At 40.0% G+C, this 22,670-nt stretch overlaps 1 protein-coding gene across 1 annotated transcript; it reads right to left on the bottom strand.

Annotated features, from left to right (window-relative positions):
• Positions 1-2,450: 2,450 nt before the first annotated feature.
• Positions 2,451-22,549, bottom strand: FBXO33 (F-box protein 33). Its single transcript, XM_069783916.1, has 4 exons — positions 21,939-22,549; positions 15,161-15,271; positions 8,967-9,652; positions 2,451-4,863 (listed from the first exon to the last, which is right to left on the bottom strand). The coding sequence occupies exons 1-4, from the start codon at positions 22,472-22,474 to the stop codon at positions 4,592-4,594; spliced, it is 1,605 nt and encodes a 534-aa protein (XP_069640017.1). The 5' UTR covers positions 22,475-22,549; the 3' UTR covers positions 2,451-4,591.
• Positions 22,550-22,670: the final 121 nt, after the last annotated feature.

The following is a 22,670-nucleotide window of genomic DNA, read 5'->3' as shown; positions in this document are numbered from 1 at the left end:
ACACACTCGCACACACAGAACAGTTTCAGCCTTTAATATAAATGCAGCCACCACACCCCATAATTAGAAGTTACCAGAAAAAACCTCCACCCTCCTTTTTTTGCAATTGCTTAGGTCAAATCTGCCAAGGGAGCTTTTTTTTTCTGCAGCTCACTACTCCGTTACTTCCACATAGGCTTATTTCAGCTGCAGAACTCTTACATGGCTCACTCCTGCAACTTCTTTATTCTCCTTTCTGTTTCTAGTTTAGTCCTCAAAGGCATTTAGATAAGCCTTTGTACCTGAGCTATTCAGCAACAAATTCTGACAACAGACATTTTAAAGCATCATCCATGTTAAATTAACTACTTTTTAGCTTAATTCAGCTGTTGCATCATTTTTAGCCAATTACTTGCCTTCTAAAGGGCTCTAAGTTTGCCTGAAAGACTTCACCAGATTCTAAAAGAAACTATTCAGTTTTACCTTTGCCCTTGATATCAGTCCTAGAACCAGAACTGCCAACTGTCAACTGCCTCTGTACATAGAGCCAGTGGATAGCACATAAATCCTTAGTTTGGTAATGCTGCCACCATAGGAGCCCCCCCCCCCCTTTTTTTTCCCTTCCACCTCACCTTAAGGATTGCAAACTACTTATGAATGTAACCATTTTCCAAGAAAATACAGTATTTTCTGTGTGGATTAAATAGTTGTTCTAGCTTGTAAGTTGTCTGCAAAAAACAATTCTTCCTCCACCAAAACAATCTACTCTATGCCCAGCAATGATACTGGAAGCTGCAGCCAAAACAAAAGTTAGCTGGACTAAGATAATGCAGGACAAGCATGGATTAGATCATCCCACAGAGTGAATGGAATGATTTCAGACATTTTTCTCCCCAGTTATAGCCCAACATTTTATTTGCAGACAAGCAATTTAAAAACAAGCTCAGATTTTTGCAATAGGAACAGGGTGTAGCAACCCAACAGATGTATGTACTTAGTTATGTTTAATTGAGAAGGGTCACACAAGTGCCTATGTAGGGAAGTCCCTGTTCCTCCCCCCAAAAGAAAATGCAACCCAGTTTTAACAATTGAGGGCTTGTGTTCCAAGATCCTGCTGCTAAATCTAGAATGCAGCAAGACTAACTTGACACTGCTGTCTCTTTAGGAAACAAAGAGAAACAAAAAAAATTTAAAATCCCATTTGGGATTATGCAAGCTCAAAGCAATTTCACACAGTCTGTAAGGTCCCACTCCAAATGCAAGTGCACTTTCCACATTAGGACTTAAGTTTCCTAACACTCAATTTCAGATTGCTTCAGCTCAAAACCCTTGATCTTGGTTATCACTAATTCAGATTACTGCTAAAACTACAAACAAATAACAAAACCATCTTCTTTTATTTATTTCTAAGACAATACAACAATCAATCAATCAGAGGTGTATTTCTCCAACACTGTTCAAGGTATGGGTTTCAGCACACACTCATGCCTTACTGGACTTAGTACTTGTAAAGTTAAGAAAGATTATAATAGTTGGTTTGTTTTAAGTAAGTACATTGACTTCATACCTGGAACACGAGCCATAGCTGTGATTAGACTTCAGACTGTGAAAAAAAAAATCAGACCTGGAGCGGTAACAACAGACATCCATTGATACAACCTATATTAAACATTGTGGCTATAACTGCAGTAAACAAAAAGGACTGCACATCTACCACCATCAAGTGACCTATTTCTCCCGCTCCTCATCTTATCTTTCAAGATTAAGTTAATTAAAAACAGAGCAGAAAATAGGTTAGACTAAAAAGAGAAACTTGTCTATATAACAGAAAGGTAAACAAGTTACTTCCCAACTGCGTTAAGGCAAGCAGTTATCCACAGAAACACAGTAATCTGCAGAGGGAAAATGCACACCCTGCAACTGTTTAAACCAGAAGATGCAGCATTTGCTTCAGGAAGTCACACAGAAAAAGCCAGAAATCCTTGATCACTTTACAACCAAATTTAAGGTCGAGATGATGCTAACAGTCACTTTCAGATTTAACTGCTACATAAACCTCCCTCCTGAGGCTGAGCCCTGAAAGGCACTGAGACCAAGTCCCTTTATTTCACTTTACTGGAATACGAAAAGCTGTAACTGTATTTATCTTTATTACCCACAGCATCTCTTCGGTAAGTTGGTAAATGATCTTTCTTACCAAATCCAGAAGATCTAGGAGACTGCTTAAATAAAAAGCAGTGCGATTTTCATGCTTGATAGGGGTTTGGACCATCATAAAATGAAGTTCAGAAGCTCAAATTAAATCTGTGCTTGGCACGCACACACTGAACAGCCACTCCGCCAATTCTCACAGCACAATCAGCCATTGCAGGGCATGGCAGCTCTTCAACAGCTTACCAGACATTTGCAGTCTTCATTCAGAATGCACAGCTACGTAGTCTTGAGTACAGATAAAATGTCAAACTGAAGCATTGCAGGTATTCATAATCTATTTAATAGTGGGACACCAAAGAAGTACTACACATTTTTCTTGAGCACATATTAGATTTTGATTTAAGCAATTGCAATGGATGCAGGAATTTCTCAAAAATAGTCTTCTATATTCTACAATCCACAGTTTACTGTATCAGTCTAATAAGTCATATCATGATATACTGTTTGTGCTAACTGGTCTGATAGTCTGATCTTTAGCAAAGCATCCCTCCCCTTCCTCCACCCCCCCAAAATGTTGACAAAATTCAGCCAAATTTAAAAAAATTACTGTACGACTTATTTTAGACTCTTTTGCTGACCTAAACACAATGGGAGCTACCAGTTACACACAGCTTATAAACGATGTTGCGTTTTAATTCTAAAAATCTTCATGCTGATACAATAAAATGTTTTATACAGCAATCAATTTTTAATGCTTTATTCATTGATTAAAAGAATATACATTTAACATAAACCATACAACATCAGTCATCAATTCAAACATTCAGCTGGTTTCCTTACATTTTCTGTCAGGAGGTTTTTTTTTTTTTAATCTGATCACATTTATAAGATAAAATCTCACCACATCTGGCATATACACACACTGTGCCAGTGGATTCACTCTACTGATGTACATATAAAATCCGCATGGTATGTGCTCACTGGAGACAAAACAGCGCACACCTGTCAAAAGGTCATTTTAATATAAGATGGTAAAACCATTTGTAAAACACATATAAACTTTTTCCATAAATAGAATCATATCTGGACATCTGTTGCATAAATTGTGTTTTCCAAAGCTTACAATATAGCAGCCAGGTCTCAGCACTGCTGGGCACCCACGTTGGCCACTTACTTTATTATTGCAGACTGTCCTTTAAACATTAAATGCACAACATTCGTACCACTTAAAACTGGGGTCAGGTGGAAGTCTCACAGAGACCACGTCTGTACCGCGGTTGCCCTGAAACAGTTAAGTCGGCTTTTAAAGCCTCTCAGATATAACAAGATTTTAAAACATACTTCATGGAATGTTCTTCATGCATCATAGCAGCTCATACCTGTGATAGAACAAGCTTTGTATTTGTTTCCTTTCCTTCCTTTACATTCACTATTCACAGTGAAACAGGTGCATGTTTGTTAAGAGTTCTGAGGTTGCTGACTGAGCCACAGCACAGCTGTGTACCACAGGTCGAAATTCGACCTTATATATTACAATCTAGCAGTATCTGGCTGGCCAAAAGTTGGCCTGCCCCTGCCAGCATGTGGGCACTTCTTCGTTTTTAATCTATTCTTTGGCAGCTGACACAGGCGCTGACAGAGAAAATCCAGTGACTTGGTTGCTAGGGATTTCACGACTAATGTTTGTTTGCAGGTGTATACCTTTGTATTGAAGTCTTCACTGTTATGTTTTTACCTCATCGGAGTACACATTCTTGCTTTTTTTCTTTTAAACTTTGGCCCAAAGCTAACTTTTAAGGAAGATGACAGAACATGAGAATAAACGAGGAGGAGTTTGCGAAGAACCCAAAAGACTACAGCTTATGGAGTGAGTCTGTAAGTGCAAGTACCTGAAAAGCTAGTGTTTCACACCACCGCTTAACAGCTGAGAAGAGCTGAGAATGGTAGTTAAGTCATGCTTCAGAATCCGCATGTGAAATAAAGCAAGGTGAGAGTCTTACAATGAACAGCCCTGGATAGACTTCTCTTCCTTTAAGCCTATTATTAAGTAGCATGCTACCAGATTAAGCACACAATGACAGCACAGAAATCCACTGGGCTATGGATATGGGTATTAAAGAGTTGGCTCCTGAGCACAGAACTCCGATATAATAGTAAAATCATTCAAAATGCAGTTAATAAAAGTAAAGTTAGCCGGCAACCTCAGACAGCCTTTGGCTGTATCTCTGTAAGGTTTGGTAGACAAGTCCATTAACCGTGAAAACCCTAAACACTGCCACTTTCAGCTTCTAAACCAATACCCGACTACGTTCTTTGATCAAGAAGTAGAATACACATATATAACTCTATATAGCTAATACTGATTAAACACAGCACAAAAGGGGTTAATTCACGCTACTGAAAAAAACATAATAGGACCCTACTTGCATATGTAACCACAGGAATTGTAAATAAGGAGCTAAATGCCTTCACTGAAGCTTTGCATCTCTCTGTAAAAGTGACGGGTTGGCTCAGTGAAGACACTGAGCAGCTCTATGTCCATGACTGCATGCCAAGGTCGACCCAATCCGAGAGATACTTGCTCAATGAGATTGTGTACTGGATCCACATCCTGATCGGCCAGTTCTCCTTGGTCAAAATCAATGCTTTCTTCTGTGACTTCCAGAACTTTCAGGTCAGAGCCACGAAGACGAGCAATTGCTATAAGATTATGAGCCCAAACTGTGTAACCTACAGGGGGAAAAAAAAAAAAAAAGGTGAGTTGCTCTGTCATTTTGCTAAAAGGCATTTTTTTACTGAAGTACTTAATACCAGACCATCTCAACATCCTTCCCAACCTATTTTATAATCTTCCATCTGGCAGAACCCCCCCTACAGCCTTGTTTTGGGTTTTTTTTTTGGTTGCAAGTGATAAAACCCCATTTTATATTCTGAATAAGGAAGTATCAAAAATATTTCAGGTAGTTTGACCAATCTTTTCACCATTTGTAGATAAGTGGACTTCTTTACTCCAAGTTAAGTTATTATCTACAATTTCAGACCTCCTATGACCTACTTCATAATATACAGAATGAAAAAAGTGAGTAATCAATTATTTTAAGCGAATGTATAAAAGGACTGTTTTAAAACTCTGCTTGTACTAGAAAAAAAAAAATCTGAAGTCTGCTTTTGTTGCATTAGAGGTAGACTTAAAAAAAAACAAAACCAACCCCCAAATAAAACAAACTAACAAAAAAAATCCAACACACATAAACCAGAAGCCTCTCCAGGAAATAGGACACACCAGTATTAAAAAAAAAAAGAACAAAAAACTACATATATCTTGTTATTCTATCCGAAAATAAACAAAATTACAAAGCTTCCCTCTCTTTCCATTATTGTATATTGGCATTCCTCTTTAAAAGCACCTACTCCCCAGCTACCTGTTAGGTTTCTGTACCCTGGCTAAGGCAAATGCTCAGCTCCTCCTTATTCAGATGGAAGCCACATATGATCTAGGAACTTCCCTTTCTGGAAGCTCTGCCAAGTCAGCCCTTCCATTGCAAAATGAAAGGCTCATTTCTGCCTTCATCATCATTCTCACAGGTGCTAAGCCTCTTGGCGAGTTACCCAACTTAGAGTCCAAGTAAGGCTGCAGTTTACACAGTATCTGAAACTGGGAAAGTTAAGCTGCTGAGAAATAAAAACTAACTGTGGTTTGGTCTTCAACAATGCACTTAACATCCTCTAGGTCATAATGTATCAAAATAAGACAGCTAGTTAAAGAATTAAGAAAACTGATGTTAAAGTAATTAAGAAAGGAGAATGTTTCATTCTGTTTTCTTTTACTTTTTCCTACTGTTTGTCTCTAAGCTTTCCTGTAAATACATTGCTCAGGGTAGGTTTTCAACAAAGAAGCCTGCACATATCTGTATGGCTCATTTCTGGTATATTAACCACTAGGAATGCACGAATTCCCACAATTTTCATCTGCTGATACTTCACCACCAGCACAACTGTCCACAGAAGATGAAGCTGTCAATAAGGCTGTAAGACATTAAACCCAATGGAAAACTCCACCTGTGCAATGACACTCCCCTATCAGGATTTGAAGGAGCTCACAACACCTTCCAGTTATCTTGACAGTAAAGGAATTCACTAAAGAAATCCTTGACAGAAAGTGCAAGAATAAAGGGAATAAAACCTGCAGTTAAGTCCCCTGTACCATCCTTGTGGTTCAGGTGTATGGCTTTTGCTATAACTTTTCAAGGTCAGATGGAACAACCATCTTATTCTCAACCTAATCTCATTTTCAATTAACTCTCCTTTCAAAAGTTTTGCCTTAAGTTTCTCAGTAACCTTCCAGCAGCCAAAAAGCTCTGCCCAGCTGAAGTATTCAGAGGTAAGAGGGAATGATCACTTTACCACAAGTACCACTGAACAACAAATTCACCATGAGCAGCACCATAATTTGTTTTTCCTTGCTAGTAAAAACTTCAACTTTAGTTTTGCTCATGGACAGAATAAAACTGAGCATCTTATAGGTAACACAGTATGCTTACAACACAAAGTCTTGAAAATCCACATGAAGTGTCCTTCTCTTAAAGAGGAATGGGAAAAATTAAAAAAAAAAAAAAAAAAGACTTCAACCCCCATAGATGGGCTGTGCTTTTTATTCACAGTGCCAGATCATACCACTCTGATTATCCTACTGTCTCCATCCCATCCCCAACAACCACACACTCTTCACACCCTTCCTTCATTCTGCAAGGATGCATTTAATATCCTTCAATCAGCTCTCCTCTGCTCCTGAAGATGCTACCCTGCTGGAAAGATCATACTACTTCCCAGAGAAGACAGAAGAGAATCTCAAGGCACCCCAGGAAAAGAGTGTCCTTAAGGTATGTTTCTCCTCTCCTCTTTTGGTCAGTGACAAGTGGCAGCCAAAACTACATGTAAATCAAAGCCTTTTTCAGAGCAAACGAATAGCAAAAGAGGGAAAACAAACAAAGAAAAAAAGAGTATTGGAAACCAAGTAACAACCACTTCAGGAAACAGGAGAAGAAACCTGAGCACTTACATATAAAGTGAATTATGGCACCTTGAACAAAACCACCATTTTTTCCTAAAGGAAGCTTGATAGTATCCTGAAGAATATGACAAGTGGAGCCAGAAACCATTACTTGGTAAACCTCACAAAATACAAGCATGAGGCTAAGATGCTGTACTGAAGCATCACAGCATTCTGTATCTTTCTTCCTAGTCATATTCTTCTCACAGTTGCTACTCCAGAAGAAAGATGCTTAAGCTATAGTACCAGAGCAGTCATATTCACAGCTTAAAAAAGACCAGGAGACATTTATAAGCAGCTTAACTAGCTTCTGCTGCAAGGAGGGGAGAAAAGAAGGGGAAAGAATCTGAATCCCAACATCAGAGCAAGGGTGATATTTGGCCATGCTCTCCCCCAAGTATACACAGCATCTCTCCAAAGAAGATGCAGCAACAACTATTTGCTAGACAGAATTGTAGAAGGCATTTGCTTTCCCAATGCTCTGCACAGACCAATACCTTCTACTGAATAGACATACACTGACATTAGACACTTACACTAGTTTATGCTCAGATATTTTACCATCTTTTTAAGTTTAAATAAAGGACTTCCCTGCAGTAGGAGGATAATTTAAGGTAACACCTTGGGGGAGGGGGGGTGGTGGGTGGTGGTGTTTGTTTTAAAGGTCCTCAAACTTGTATCCAAATGTTAAAAGAAACTGCTAAAATCCACATTTAGAGTGGTAAGGTCACCTGCCAGTATCCAAAATCTGTCAGACCTGGAAACTATAAAGGAGAGGCAGCTGAATTGATTCCCTCTCCCCGCAATGATTTTTCAATAGAAGACAGTGGAAAATTTTTTTCTAGCAAATACAGCAGGACCTTCTGACTTTAACCAATGGAAATGTGAATACTGCTGAAGTTCTCTCCTGTTTGTGCTGAATGACTGGAGATTTACTCCCCCATGCAGTCTGAGGAAATGCATTCATTCTTATGCAACACAATACAGAGTCATCGCTTAACTCCTTCACGTATCGGCAAACTTGGTCTTGGTAAGCTGATTCCGGCACAAACAAAAAGAACTATTCTGCACTATTTCAGTTTCAGTAGCCTTAAAATTTGCCAAACAACTGTAATTTCTAGTGAGTACTGTACTGATGACAGAGCTCAATATAAATGCACACTTTTTTTTTTTTAATTTGCAATTATATGGCAAATAAATAGGTAATACCTAGCTCTGATATTACCAGTGAAACCAATGCACTCAGTGAGGCAACCTCCTCCACATTGTATTTTTCAGTCTTCATCTGCTGGCAAAGTCCTACCAAACTGGAAACAGACTTCCTCCCCTCAGCCTTGGGGCACTTAACCCGTGTTATGTACAAACAGGAAGCACAATCATCTAATATTGCCAGCATATGAGCTCACAGTAAAACAGCAAATGTTTTCAGTGTTCACATTCACATAACCAGCCACTTGGTGGAACTTGCACAGTGCAGACCACTTTCAGGATAAGCCTCCTGGAATGCTCAGTTCTTAGTTATCCTTATTTCTGTGAATGGTCTAATAAAATCCTATGTGACTTCTCAACAGAAGTTATTAAGCTACAAGCATGTTTAGAACTCATAGACAATAAATGCCTTCCTATTTTCAAACATGAAAATACCAGTATTAGGTACAACAGCATGTATAGCAGCTGTGCAGCAGACTCTTGAACAGCACTCCACTAAAGCACATTATGATTAGAAAGGCTGAAGTGTTGTATTTCAAAGTCACATACTATGCCCATGCAATGTATTACCTACCATGAACAGCTAGGAGAGACAGTCTTGTGCACCTCCAGGCTAATAAGACAAGTGGATCTTCATTCCGGTTGTCACTAAGATCTGGGAAGCCAGACATATCTATCACATCATTCATTAGTATAAAATGAGTGAGGAACTTGTCATACTGCCTGGATATGAGGTCAACAACAGCCCCTGAAACACAAGTGATGTAGCTGTCAAAATGAATCCTCTCTAGGGGGATACTGGGCTTAAGAATCCTTAGCATATCATCACTCTTGACATCAAAAGCCATTATATAGACCCGAAGATTAGTGCTGTTGCGAGTCAGCGCCTTCCAATTCTCATCTTCTGGCATACTGTCCAATGACTTGTGCATTATGGAAACACTGTGGACCAGGAGAGACAGTCGATGCAAAGGCACATGGTTGCTGTCAGCCAGGACTCTTGCCATTTCAGCTGTAAAATCACAGAAATCCAAAGCGAGCGAACGCAGATTCACAAAGCGCTCCAATTCAACTGCAGTGATAAGAGTGGTATTACCAGGGATGTGGTTGTCCAATAAGCTCAGATGTTCCATGCTGTTGGCTATGGGGTTTGATAAGGAGGACAATGATGTGGGAGTTACTATTTGCAGCATAAACCCACAAGACAGCCATTTCAATTGCCTGCTATTGCCTAATATCTCTTCAAACAGCTGTTGTATTCTGCAAGTAAACAAAACAGACAATGATCCTATTAAACATGGTTTAGTCTTACCAATTGCATACCATTCTATTTTTTTTTACTTGAGAATTATTCTTCTTTCATTGATGGCCTTATTCTGCAGGAAGGTGCTATTATTACAGTTCTTGTGAACTACAAATATTAGAACTTGACTCTGCAGACCTCCCACAGCAATTTAACCTTCACTGCACTTAAAAGGTTAAAATAAACTATCTTGAGAAAATTATGTACTTTGTCTTTCAAAAACAGTGGCACACTATGAACCTTCATTTCATGTATTTCTCAGCATGTATTTAACACCCTCCCACATATATTTTAAGGTTATGCAAATAAGAAAACCTGTAATGCTTTTAAAACAGAGTTCTTGTTTTTAAAAACAGCTTCTCATATTGGCTACCCTCTCCAGAACTCCAAATTCAATATGGAAAAAACCTGTCATTTTCAGTGAAAGGCTGCAGAAACTTGACTTTGAGCATAAGTTAGAATGATCTGAAATTACTTGCTTGACTTTGCTCATTAAAGGGTAAAGAACAAACATGTAAGAAGATCCTTTAAATAATTCTGAATATTCAGCTAACCGGATTTTCAGGTGTCAACAGGTTTAAGTTTTACCAAAACAACCTGGACCTGGTAACATTTCAATTTCAGATTATCAGTGCCAGATGATTCCGGCACTGCCAGAATCCTCATGCCATTTATTACACTGCATGATTACTATGTACCACTTCTGATGCATGCCACCTCTCCTACCCCTTTATTTTTTTTTATGAAGGGATGTTCTTTAAGTTAGATATTTAATTCTGGAAGGCAACAGAAGCATTTTCAGATAAGATTTTGAATACTAAATTCAAATAGAACAGTCAAATTCTACAAGCTTTCTCCAAGTAAGTATTTTTCCAGTCTTCATCCCACAGCCGCTAAGGCCAAAAGAGTTCTCCTGCCCAAATGACAAGTGTTCTTTGAGCACATACATTCTAGGACATGTGTAGATGACAGTTTGATCTCAAACCCTGGTCAGCCAGAAGGAAAGAACAGCATTTAAGGGAAGCAGTCGAGCCAGACTTGAAATGCCAAGAAATAAGATGTAAACACCTCCAGTACAAAATCAGCAGAAATCTTTGTGCCTCAAATCAGGTAATGTTTTGCAAGAATCACTTTTTCCTTTATTGTTATGGATATCTGTATACTTTATAAATCTAAGCAAAACAATTTTACAAAGTTATTATTCTCATGCACATATCTTTAATCAAGATAATGTCCAGGCAAAATTAAAGGCTTATTTAGCCCAGTACCCTGACTGACAGCAGAGAAACACTAATGCCTTAAGAAGTGTGACAGAACAAGGAAAGCACATATCTCCTTAGTTTCCAGAAATTTGTAACTCAGACCTCCTGACCCAGAGCTGGCTTTCTGTACTTAGTAACCCTCAGGGACCTCACTTCTACAAATTTATCCAGGCTCCTCTTTAAGCCAAGTAAGCTTTCAGCAACTGTAACATCCAATAATAAAGAACTCTGCAGTGCAATTCCCCTCTCTTCTTGCTTGCTCTGAACCTGTCACATACTACCTTTGATGCCCCATAATCCTTCTGTTGAAAGAAAGTTAAAAGAGCAATCCTTATTCATCCTCTCTCTTGCCTGCATGTGCTTTCTTCCTTCTCCTAAGAATGTACTGGGTTTGCAAGGCCTGACTTCTCTTTGTAAGTGGAAAAGTTGGTGTGGTCATTGTATTTATCTATTATACACCTCAGAATAGTTCCCAAGGTTTTGCCTAGTATAGTCATCAGGTTTAAAGACTTCAGTTTTTCCAGATCTTCTCTGAATATTTTTTTTTTTTAAACTGAGGACTGGCAACTGCGACACAAATTAAACACAGTTTTAAACAACAGGTCAAGAGTCACAGATAATATAGTTTTGCTATTTTAATCCTAAATTCTTTTACAGTTCAGATGAGCCCTGTTTGATCCTGGCAATGTTTGTTTCACAATTATTCCTGCCAATGCTTAAATGAAGGCAGACTCTCTGACAATCTCCCCCCCAAAAAAGGTTCTACCACAGGAACCTCTCTAATGTCTTCCAATGAAGGGACTCTTCCCTCCCCCCTCTCACCATACAAATCTACAAAAGGTGCTGTAATGGTTGCAGCAATGGCAGAATTTATTTTGTAATAGTCCAAGTAGTCAATAGTGCTTGTAATATTGTACAGAACAATTGAAAAGATGACAAATCAATTTTGAGATGCTCAGTAGAATAGTACCATCTATATACCTCACTGCACTAAAAATCTCTTTAAGTTGTGCTTGTGACACAACTTAAACATCTAAGCTTAGAAGAGTGCTGTTCTAGTGCTCACACAACTTCAAAGAAACATGACAAAGAACTCTGCAGCTGTAGGGTGGGTTTCCTCCCCTGTGGGAATTGCACTAAATTTTTAAAAAAAGAGAGATACTTATTTAATGCTACCTACACATCAACTTTTTAGTGCTAGCACTTAAGTATTTATACAAGTATTTAGATTTGTGCTGTTAGTCTACCAATTTGTAGGTCCTAAGAAAACTGTCCAGCCACCTTCCTCTAGATCTTTGCCAATTTAATAAAAAGATATCAAACATGTCAATAGAGAATATTTAATAGTGATCACTTCTGGATTGTTTTTAATACCTGCTTTATGTAAGGCCAGACAGGAAGCACAATATAAACCATATGCCATTAGTTTTCACATATTTCAAATAAATTTTTCAAACACCATAACAGGGGTTTTTCCTCCCCTGCAAATTCTTGCGCACATCCTATTTTTCCTAAATAGACTGCATCTAACTGGAGTTTGCAAAAATAGTGTGAACTCTGTTCTAAAAATTTAGACACATTAAGTCAATTGTTGGGAGTTAACACCTACTTGATTATCATACTAACTTTTACTTCAACTGCCTAGAATGTAGCACAACATTTATCCTAACTTACACAGTTATCTTAAAGTTGCTTATAAAGCATTTAAGCATGGTTTAGTAAGTATAACACAAAATACAAGCAGAGCTCAGCACATGCGAGAAAGTAACATAACCTAGTGATGACTCAACAAGTGTACTTTATTAGTCCCCTTTGCTCCCTGTAAGCAGCAATTATGGGATGCTCACCATCAACCTGAAACCTACAAATGATCATACTGGAACAAACTATTTAAAAATAAAAAACTCAAAATAAATTACTTTCACAACTAATGCCCCAAATGGTGCTTTCAGCCAGAGGACAGACCAAAGCCTGACTAGACAGGCTGAGTTACTGTTTAAGACCAAAAAACAGTCCTGACCCATAAGTACTGAAGCACATCACTGGCCCTGGACAGGAAACAAACATATTACTAAGGTCCATATGGAGCCTATTTGATTAATTAGAGACTATCAATCAAAATGTTTTGTTTAATAACAGAGGCTAAACTGGTTCTTTGGGAAACCAAACTATCTGAACCACACAGATCAGATCAATCATGGGAAGCAGATTTCAGAAAGCCAAAATTTTAAACAACTGCCTTTTGTTCAACTCAAGACAAATGTATTGTGTACACTGAGCTTCCCAACAGTAATGAACTAAGTTGTAAAGAGAATTTTAGAAAGTAACCAGGGACACATATGCTATACAGAAAAAGAACCAGCAATACAAACCCATTCTGACCACTGCAAAAGTACATTTTTGAAAACACCATCCAAAGCCTCCTCTCCCTCAGAACAACCCTTAGTCTTAACCTGGGGAAGCATCCTAATGGTTCTGTGCTAGCTGAGATTTCACCCACAGTCTGCTACACCCAGCTCAATGCTATGGACTTAAGAATTGTCACATTTTCTCCCCTGACTGCTTTAATTGCAGGAAGTTTCTGAAACAGCTAGTAAGCTTTATCATCATACAGGTTCCAAAAATCCTCAGCTACCAACAACACTGTCTCCAAAGGCTGCTCAATATCCTTCAGCATTAGTTATCAGTATCCGTGTTTTGCAGCTTACCTGATGCAAATCCCAAGTGCAAAAGACAAGACTAAGGAGCCATAAAGATCTACTTTCTGAAGTAAATCTGCTGCTAGTGCCGATGAACTTGAGAACACCGAATAAAACACTGCCAGCTTCCCTTTAATTTAGAAAAGGACTAGCAGGTCCCAAATACGTTATTTTATTCTAGAAAAAAAAACCCCAAACACCAAAACCAAACAAGAGGTAGCATTTACTTGCTCGTTTCAAAATGTGCAAGCTCAATATTCACCAAAAAGACTAACTTCAAATTAGATGAGTTTTGAACGGTTTATGGCTCTGAAATGTGCACACTTATTTTTGTTATTTGTTTGAAAAAAAATTTAACCATGCACTCAGCTGAGTAAACACCTGCTTAGATGGCTCTCTTCAAGCCCCTTGGCAAAGGTTTGATTATATATTTATGTTTCCACAACAAAGGATATGAAAAAAAAGGAGCTTTTACCTGCACACAGCACTACAGTACATATGTTAAATAGAATCCCAAATTGCTCTAAGTTCTGCATTCTAAGCATAATGGATGACAAAGACACAGTATGTGATACACATCTATATTTGTACCGTTTTGCAAATTTACCTCAGGACCAAACATTTAGTTCAATGGTTGTGTTCACATACATACATTGACCTGATAATATACCTACACTAGTTCTAAAACCACTCTAAAGAAATAATAGTAAAGATCTAGAGTGGCTGTACTCATTCCACTCCCAAGCTACTGGGAGAAAGATGTTTAAACTGACACAAATTAAAATGATGGTATTCAGGCTTTATCTACATGGAAAGTTTTAGCAAAACTGCTAAAATAGTTAACTTAGCATCAATCCCTCTGTGGTAATTTATTCCAGAAGTCAGTAGCTTTTTACATTGTAATTAACCTTTTCTAAAGAAGAACAACTAGCTATTCTGATTATAAACACTGAAGGACTGCATGGTAATGTAATTAAGGCAAGCTAAAATACACCTCTGAACTAAACAAGCATGTTGTGAGCTATGATCTTCCAGGAATTCTGCAAATACATAACCTAGTTTTGAGATGCAACTTGAAATAAGTTGTTTGTGTTCATGTTCTCTTTCAAGTTAACTTGCTACATGTTCTCAATTCTTATGAAATACAACAGACTACTTCCTTTTCTAATTTTTTTCATGTACAGCCATAGTAGAGGTGCTGGTAACAACTCCCCATCCCTCCTCCCCCTTTTGTGCCATTAACATAATATTGTTTCTAGAACACAATGAAAAGAGGAAAGAAAGGATTCTCACCCTGCTGAGAAGGGAAAAAGAAAAAGCCACAAACCCAGACTACTTCATGTAAATAGCAGGAACAGAAATCAGCTCAATTTAAGAAATTAGATTCTCATCCTATTAAAAAACGTAAAGCTTTCTCAGTCATGTATTTCAGGCATGAAAATCTGTGTTCTGTTATCTGTTTTTATTATTTTAATGTATTTGATAATTTACAAATATAACTTACTGCTTAATCTTCTTGCCATCAGGGTCAACCTTACCGAGGTATGTATTTGATATACTTCCATGTTGCTGCAGAATGCTTATATCCCCAAAGAGACTTAACTTCTGGAGGTTCCTATGAAACGACAAAATAAAAAGCAATCTGTACACAAAATTAAAACATTGTGAGGAATCATTCTGGATAAGACAAACACAGGCAATAAGAACACATTATTAAATGGAACACGTAGTCTTTTTTGGGAAACATCCTACTGTCCTGCTATACAGGCACACATGCAACTACAGAAAATGAGAGTGAAATATAAAGGCGAAGAAGACTACACAAACTGCTGAATCCAGCTGTAAAAGCAAATGCCAGTTTTCAGTCACCATAGGAGTATTTTCAGCAGGGCAGCACCATGAAGAAAACTTTTAGCAGTGCTTTCATGCATTTTTTTAATCCTTGGAACATATGTGGTAAGTGTCACAGATGAAAACATCAAATACTTGTTCCTTTTAACATTTAACACTGCATTTAATGCCCAAGTAGAATGCAACCACAAACAACCCTGTCTGAGCACTTATGTACTGCAGCTAGGTTACAAATGGGAGCCCAAACCTGCCACAATCGAGGCAACACAAACCTCAGACAGGAAAAGCAAAAGCTCCCCACACCCTAATCAGTGTCTAATTTCTGTTGTATTAAAGTAGGGGAATCTGTTCTAAAATTTCCCATCAGTGACCAGAAGAGGATTAGTGATCCACCATGACACACAATTTTAACTTTTAGAAGGGATACCAAAAAAGAAGTGAAAGGAGAACCTTTAAGTTCATGCTGGACATGACTCGGTGTGCTAGACAGTCAGTTTTCCTTTCCCTAGTACAGTTTATTTCTCTGACTTGCATCTTTTCTATTCCTAAAAAAGATCAAGCAAGATATACAAAAATGACTGCAGTTTTAGCGTACCTGTGTGGCATTTACTTTTAAGATTTTTATTTTTTTAACTAAGTTTTGGGTCAACATTTTTTTATTTATACATGCTGTAAATTAGATTTACTCCTAACATGGAAAGACTAGTCTGCAGTTGATAATTAACATGGCAGAAACTCCAGTTTCATCACAAATGGATACATGAGTTAAATTCACCTTAAACAGTAGATGTCAATTAACCTGTAGCTGACAATTGAGTCACATAAATCCTTATTTCTGCTGGCTTACAAATCATATGCTAATATTTCAGATCAGTTTTGAGGAAAATACAATACAGTTACAATGCTCAAAGCATAGGGAAGCTCTGGTGCCAGTTCACTACTTCCACAGTATGAGCTGATAATTCTACCAAGAGGAGAGGGGAAAAAACAACCAGTATCAGGTAGTCAAGTTTTACATTTTTTAAGTATGAATTGTAGCCTGTAATTGCTATCTACTAGAAATCATAATTTACCTATTTTGAAGTTCCTGTATTCAATAACCATACACTAGAAGTCTATCCACTGTTCCACCTGCTACTTTTATTCTATAGGTGAACAACAACTTAATAGCAAGATCCACAAGCTTCGTATTGAGTCAGACAAATACTGGAGCAAAATACCTAGATTTTACAACTGTTTCAGAAATTCTAACAATTTAATATTTAAACTTTTAAGTACAGGACTACTATACTGATGATACATTAATATAAATGGAGCCCTGACCACATGCTCAATATTCTTATAAATCTGACTAAGGCAATGCCTGATCATACTGAAGAATAAGCTTGGCAGGGAAATCTGAAGACCCTGGCACCACCACCAAGAGTATTTCAGGCTCTTCTTTCCTCAAAAGCTGTAAGACATAGTCTGGTATGACAAGGAAAGCAGCAGAAACCTCCACCTGGTGTAAAGGCAGTGTTCACAGCCAATGCTGTAACTAAGCTTTTATCTTCTGATCTCAGTGACTTAATTCTCAGAGCCAAGAGGCAAAATGCAATCTTCAGAACAATTGTGAATCACCTGCATATTCACATTGCAAAGTCTTGTTCATGCTACTCATACCCCCAGTGAATGCTACTGTAGGCAAGCATTAATTTTAGAACCACCAAACTACAGGACACATAAAACACTACTTACTAGTATCTCACGCATTTTTACTACAGCTATTTGACTGCCATTTCATGCGCTACAGAGACGCACAGAAAAGTTCTCTGCCTCAAAACTTAAGCAATGAAAACATCCAATTATTCTTCCATTCACAGCACAGTTATTACCATCAACAAATCCGATCACAGTTCAACACAGTATTAGACTTTTGCTACTGTTTGCAGTCATACAATCTCTACGGCATTCAGCTCACATCTTTATTTCAGAGAGCTAGTAAAATGATTGCTATTTAAATAGAATTATTTAGAAGTTAATTGTCACCTTTTGCTAAAAGTCATAATGGCATCTTAATCCTATGTACTACCCATGCACACAGCTGGGGAAAAAACATGTGTTTTGGGGGGATTTCTAAACCATTTATTTTCCACTAGCTCAACAAGCATACTGAAAATAATAAGCTTCTTACTAGGCTCCATCTTCAGTTTTGGTTGGTTTTTTTGAACACCCAATGAAAAGAGAACAAAATGACCTTGCCTACATTCAACATGAACAAAGTGGTAAGGCACATATTGTGTTATTTTACTAGTTTTTGCCAGTTTCAGCTGCATGCTAAGACCAATAGAAGAGAGTAATTGGAAAACCTTAAATACAGGTGCAGTCTACTGTTCTGAGCAATTCACCAGTTTTTGGCAACTCCAACAGATACCATACTTCACCAAGATACCACAGTTTTACTCTGAGCTGCATTTTTATTTCCACAGCAAAGATCAAACAAGTCACACAAATTAACATACTGCAGGGGAAAGAGGAGGGGAATCACTACCTTCCTATCTTCCTTTGTAGTCAGTTAGAGGAGAGACCGTACTTTGGGATTTCAGCATTACATAAAAGAACACAGAATTTTCCTACTGAATGATTAGCAGTTGCTTATTAGCTGCTGCATGCACTGAAATGACTCACAGAAAGTTTGTTGCCCTCCCACCTGCCTTCCAGAACTTAGTTTTGAAAGATCAGTTTGAGAAGGCACAGATTACTGGGATCTCGTAAGAGCCAGTAAGAAACAAATTGTCCCCCCTGATGCTGCTGCAGAACATTACGCCCACCGGCCCCACGCCTTTTTTTTTTTAATAGGGAGTAGAACATCAACTGTTTAAACAATAATATACTTTGTTATTTTGCTTTATTTACTGTCATAAACATAAAAGCTCAGGGAAAAGTTACAGATCACTACAAACTCTACTTTAGTACCTTTTAATTAAATAAATTATAGATTTTTAGAGCTCATCGTGGTCCCAGTGCTATTAAAGCAATATTTTGGGAGTAATATGCTGCCACCCACAAAATAAAGTTTATGGCAACTTGAGCTCTACCCCAAATATGGGACAGACCTAGAACATATCTTTTTGGATGATAACTGGCCGCCAGCAGTAATGCTTGTCAAAATATTATCAGTTGTTTTTAAACCAAGTTGCAGACAAGTAGTCACTTAATTCCATCAGAATTAGCAAAGGCCACTCTGAAATATTTTTCTAGAGACTTAACACGCTGATTTGCTTAGAAATTGGCAATTTTATGTTGTACAGAAAGTGCTTGTATTAGCAAAAATACACATCATTCTCCTCTACCCAAGAAAGCATCTAGAAATTGCATTACTTTTAGTCATTACTTTTCTCAGGTCCTGCAGTACTGTAAATCCTCAAGGAATTCTAGAGCCATCTAAAGTACGTTTTTTTTTCCTGCAAGGAGGGGGGTCCTCACTGTTGTTAAATAACAGGTTTAAAAGCCTACAACAAGATTACACAGTTAAGAAACAGCATGCCATTTGACAAAAGTAGATTTCTTCCTCCCCAGTTCTGAAGTATAAGATGGAAGTTCTTTGAACTTCTCTGCCAAAAAGCTATCATAAGGGCTGACAGGAGTTATGAAAGAACCATCCTGTTTTAAACTTAATTCCAAAAGGAATGCATTTACAGTGATTCAGCCACTGGAGAAGTTAAAAACACTGCTGTTTCCATTATTTTGCAAATTACAATAGCTATCCCATGTACAATGACATACGGCAAACGCAAGAAGGAATTGTTAATTATCCTTGAGTTACGGATGAATAAACAGAAGCAGAGAAATAAAGTGACTAGACTGCGGTCATTCCTTAGACAAAACTAAGCATCAGGCAGGTGACAATGCCCCTGGTTTAGACATTCAGTCACCCTAAAAACTAAGCAGCGATTTGGCACATGTTAATGTTCCTTCCCACCTCGTTTCAATCTCAAAACTCTACTTAAAGAGCTAAAAACAAATGTCCTACATGCAAACTAATCAGTTATCAGCAGCTACCCTGCAAGAAAAAAACCACATAAAAATAAACTAAAACCCTTGTCTGTTCAAGGGAAAAAAGAAGTCTATTCAGAAAATGAATCTGAATAAAAGGTCAAGTGTTTAATGCAAATCCCCCTCCATTTTTAAAATGCTCATTAAAAAAAAAGCGCCTGCTGTAATAACCAGGTACCATGTGTTGCCCGGTCATACGCTATTAATTTCAAAACAAAGGAGCAGCATGCAAATGATTTGAAGACAGCAAGAAAGTACAGTAATGCAAAATCCTATCGAAGTTGGTAACTTTTCACCTCTGGCTTACCACTGAAATTATACTAATCTACCAGAGAACAGGTACTGGAGAAACAACTACTTCTACATAGTATTTTACTGCAGTCCTGCTACACTGTGCATACAGAATCTGTAAAAAGAACTTTAGAAAGCAAGTGTCCTTGTACAAGTTTCAGATAAGGCCATGGAGAATGAATCTTTTTCAAAAGAAAAGAAAAAGCATACCAAAAGCCTTCTCACAACGCATTTGATTTTGGCAGCCTCATACTTTAGTGAGACAGAGAAAAAAAAAAAAAGGCATTCTAGTTTTTCCAACAAAACCCCCAGGCAACATCTCCTGCAGATACTATTTATTTTAAAATTCCAAGCCCGCGTCGTGCTATTTGTCTCAGATCAGATAATCACCAACATTGCTTTTTTTTCTGTCACCAATTATGATTTTTCCACTTATGACACTAGCTGGATTTCCCAAAGATTCAACAGTTAACTGAAAGCTCCTTAAAGGCAAGAGAAGACCGATCAAGACAGACGATCGTGATTTGCACACCGAGGATTCATAGGGCAAGAAATAAATTAAGATAAAGGTGAGCTGGGACCAGCTAGGTATTTCCAGAAGTAAGGTTTCTAACTCTCAACCATCGCAGCTGCACCACAGGAAGTACCTGCTGGGCACAACAGAGCAGAGGAACTGAAAGTGAGACTTCACACACCACATTTGCATTCAACTCCAACCAACGAGGAATTACATTTTAAAAGTTCTCTTGCTCCAATTCAAAATAAAGAAGCAAGGAAGGCCTCAAACTACTCTCTAATCCCTCCGGAATCAAAGAGGGATGGTGTCCAGACTGTGATTCAGCTGCAGACGGTCTTCCAAAGGCCATCCACAACGTTTAATCTATCCTAAATATACCGTGAAATACTTGCAGCTTTTTTTCTTCTTGATAGGCAAAGCTATATGCACACAGAGGCAAAATAACATTAACCATTTCCTATCCTAAAATCTGCATCGCTTTCCAAACACATGATAACCTAATATCCTTGCTTTCCTGCCCTAGGTGCTGACTAGAGGCCATATATTAGGATATTTGATTATTAACTTTTTTTAAAGATATTTGTCTTGATCACACCCACATATGGTAAAGAGAATGCAAGTATTTTCATTTTAAAGAACTCCAACCTGAGGAATAATCTAACCTGCCAAACTAAGTCTGTGAAAAAGCAGGATCTAAATACATCTTAAGTCCAAACCATAGGAAAAGGTTTCTATCACTCAAATTCAAATTGGTGAAGGAATTCCTACGGCTGAAGTATTTTTTTCAATAAACAAACATGAAAAACTCTTCCTAGTTAAAACTGAGTCAAATCTCAGCTTAGCAGGTAACACAAGAGTTGGCATGAAAGCTCAGCTTCCCAACGGCAAAAAACCCTCATAGCTGGAAAGGTGGAAGTATTTTTGCGGGGCAGCACTCCATCCCTCTCCCTCCAGAAAAACACCGGTGCTGTGATTTTAACCCCCCTCCTAATTTCTTATGACGCTAATTATTTTTCAATCACGCATAAGATGTCGAAAGCCCGTGCGTAGTAAGGCTTCTATTTTCAAGCGAGAACCAAAGTCAAACTCCCAGCTCTCACTTGCTCCATTTGAGCCGCGTCCCCCCTCCCTTCAAAAGGACGAAGGAGTTTTTATTATTGCAGCCCCATCTGTTTTGCATATCGACTAGCCCCTTGCCAACTAAACGCCTGCGTTTCTATTCCCCATCCAACTACAGGCTACGGTAAAAACAAGGCGGTTTGAAGCCGCGCGCCTCCGTTTCTGCTCAACTCGCAGCCGCAGAAACATCCACCGGGTCACCCGCGCCGGCTGCGCGGGCCCCCCCCCGCCCCGCCGGGCTCCGGAGGCGCAGCCCCAGCAGGAACCGGCCGGCGCGGGTCACCCGCAGGCGCCGTTGCCGGCAGCGGCCGTCGCTCCCGCCCGCGGAAGCGGACGGGCCGGCCGGCCGCCGGCCCCGCGCGCCTCGGGGGGGGGGCTGCGGGGCTCCGCCTGCCGCCTCCCCTCACGCTCCCGCCGGGCGAGGCGCGGCCCTCTCCCCCCCCGCCCGGGCCCGGCCCGGCGGCGGTACCTGTTGTTGCGGACGCTGCTCAGGACGCACAGCACCAGCTCCAGGTAGGTCCTCAGCAGGTCGAGCCAGCGCGGGCACAGCGGAGGCGCCTCCCCGTCGCCCGCCGCCGCGGCGCCCTCGCCCGCCGCCGCCGCCGCCCCCCCTCCGCCGCTGGGGTAGTTGTCGGCGGCGAACTGTACGCGCAGTTCGCGGACGAACCAGCCGCACTTGCGCATGAGGAACTCGAGGCGCGGGCGCTCGGCCGGCGAGACGCGGAGGCTGAGGCGGAGGCGCGGCCAGAGGGCCGGGTAGAAGAGGCACTCCCGCCAGTGCGAGCAGGCGGCCGAGGCCCGCAGCCGGTCGGGGCCCGCCAGGAAGGAGAAGATGTGGACCACCAGCTCGCTGGGCAGGGAGCCGGCGCCCACCGCCTCCCCGCACACCGACATGCCTGGCGCCGGCCCGAGCCCCGCTGCTGCTGCGGCGGCGGCGGCCACAGGCGGCGGCAGCGGCGGCGGCCCCGGCCTCGCCTCCGGCTCCTGCGACAAAAACAACAACATCAATGACAAGGCGGAGGGGGCGGGCGCCGGCCGGGACGCGGCTGCTGCCGGGACGCACCACCCGCGCCGCCGCCGGGGGGGGGGCAGGGGGGACACGAGGGGCGGAGCGGGCCCCTACCACCGCCCAAGCGCGGCGGGGAGGGGCGCGAGGGGGGAGAGGTGGGCCGGACCCCCACCCCGTCCGTCCGCACGGCGC

This window comes from Haliaeetus albicilla, chromosome 5 (assembly GCF_947461875.1).
Source record: "Haliaeetus albicilla chromosome 5, bHalAlb1.1, whole genome shotgun sequence".
Classification (NCBI taxonomy): domain Eukaryota; kingdom Metazoa; phylum Chordata; class Aves; order Accipitriformes; family Accipitridae; genus Haliaeetus; species Haliaeetus albicilla.
The sequence above is the reverse complement of the archived record's forward strand: the minus strand, read 5'-3'. Positions and strand labels throughout refer to the sequence as shown.

Bases quoted from the DNA above. Each gene is read 5' to 3' on its own strand.
- FBXO33 (XM_069783916.1), bottom strand. From the start codon at position 22,474: ATGTTGTTGTTTTTGTCGCAGGAGCCGGAGGCGAGGCCGGGGCCGCCG. The intron at 9,653-15,160 runs GTAAGTTATATT...GTTTACTTGCAG, and splicing joins GATGGCAAGAAGATTAAGCA to AATACAACAGCTGTTTGAAG. The intron at 4,864-8,966 runs GTAGGTAATACA...TTCCCCCTGTAG, and splicing joins GTCTCTCCTAGCTGTTCATG to GTTACACAGTTTGGGCTCAT.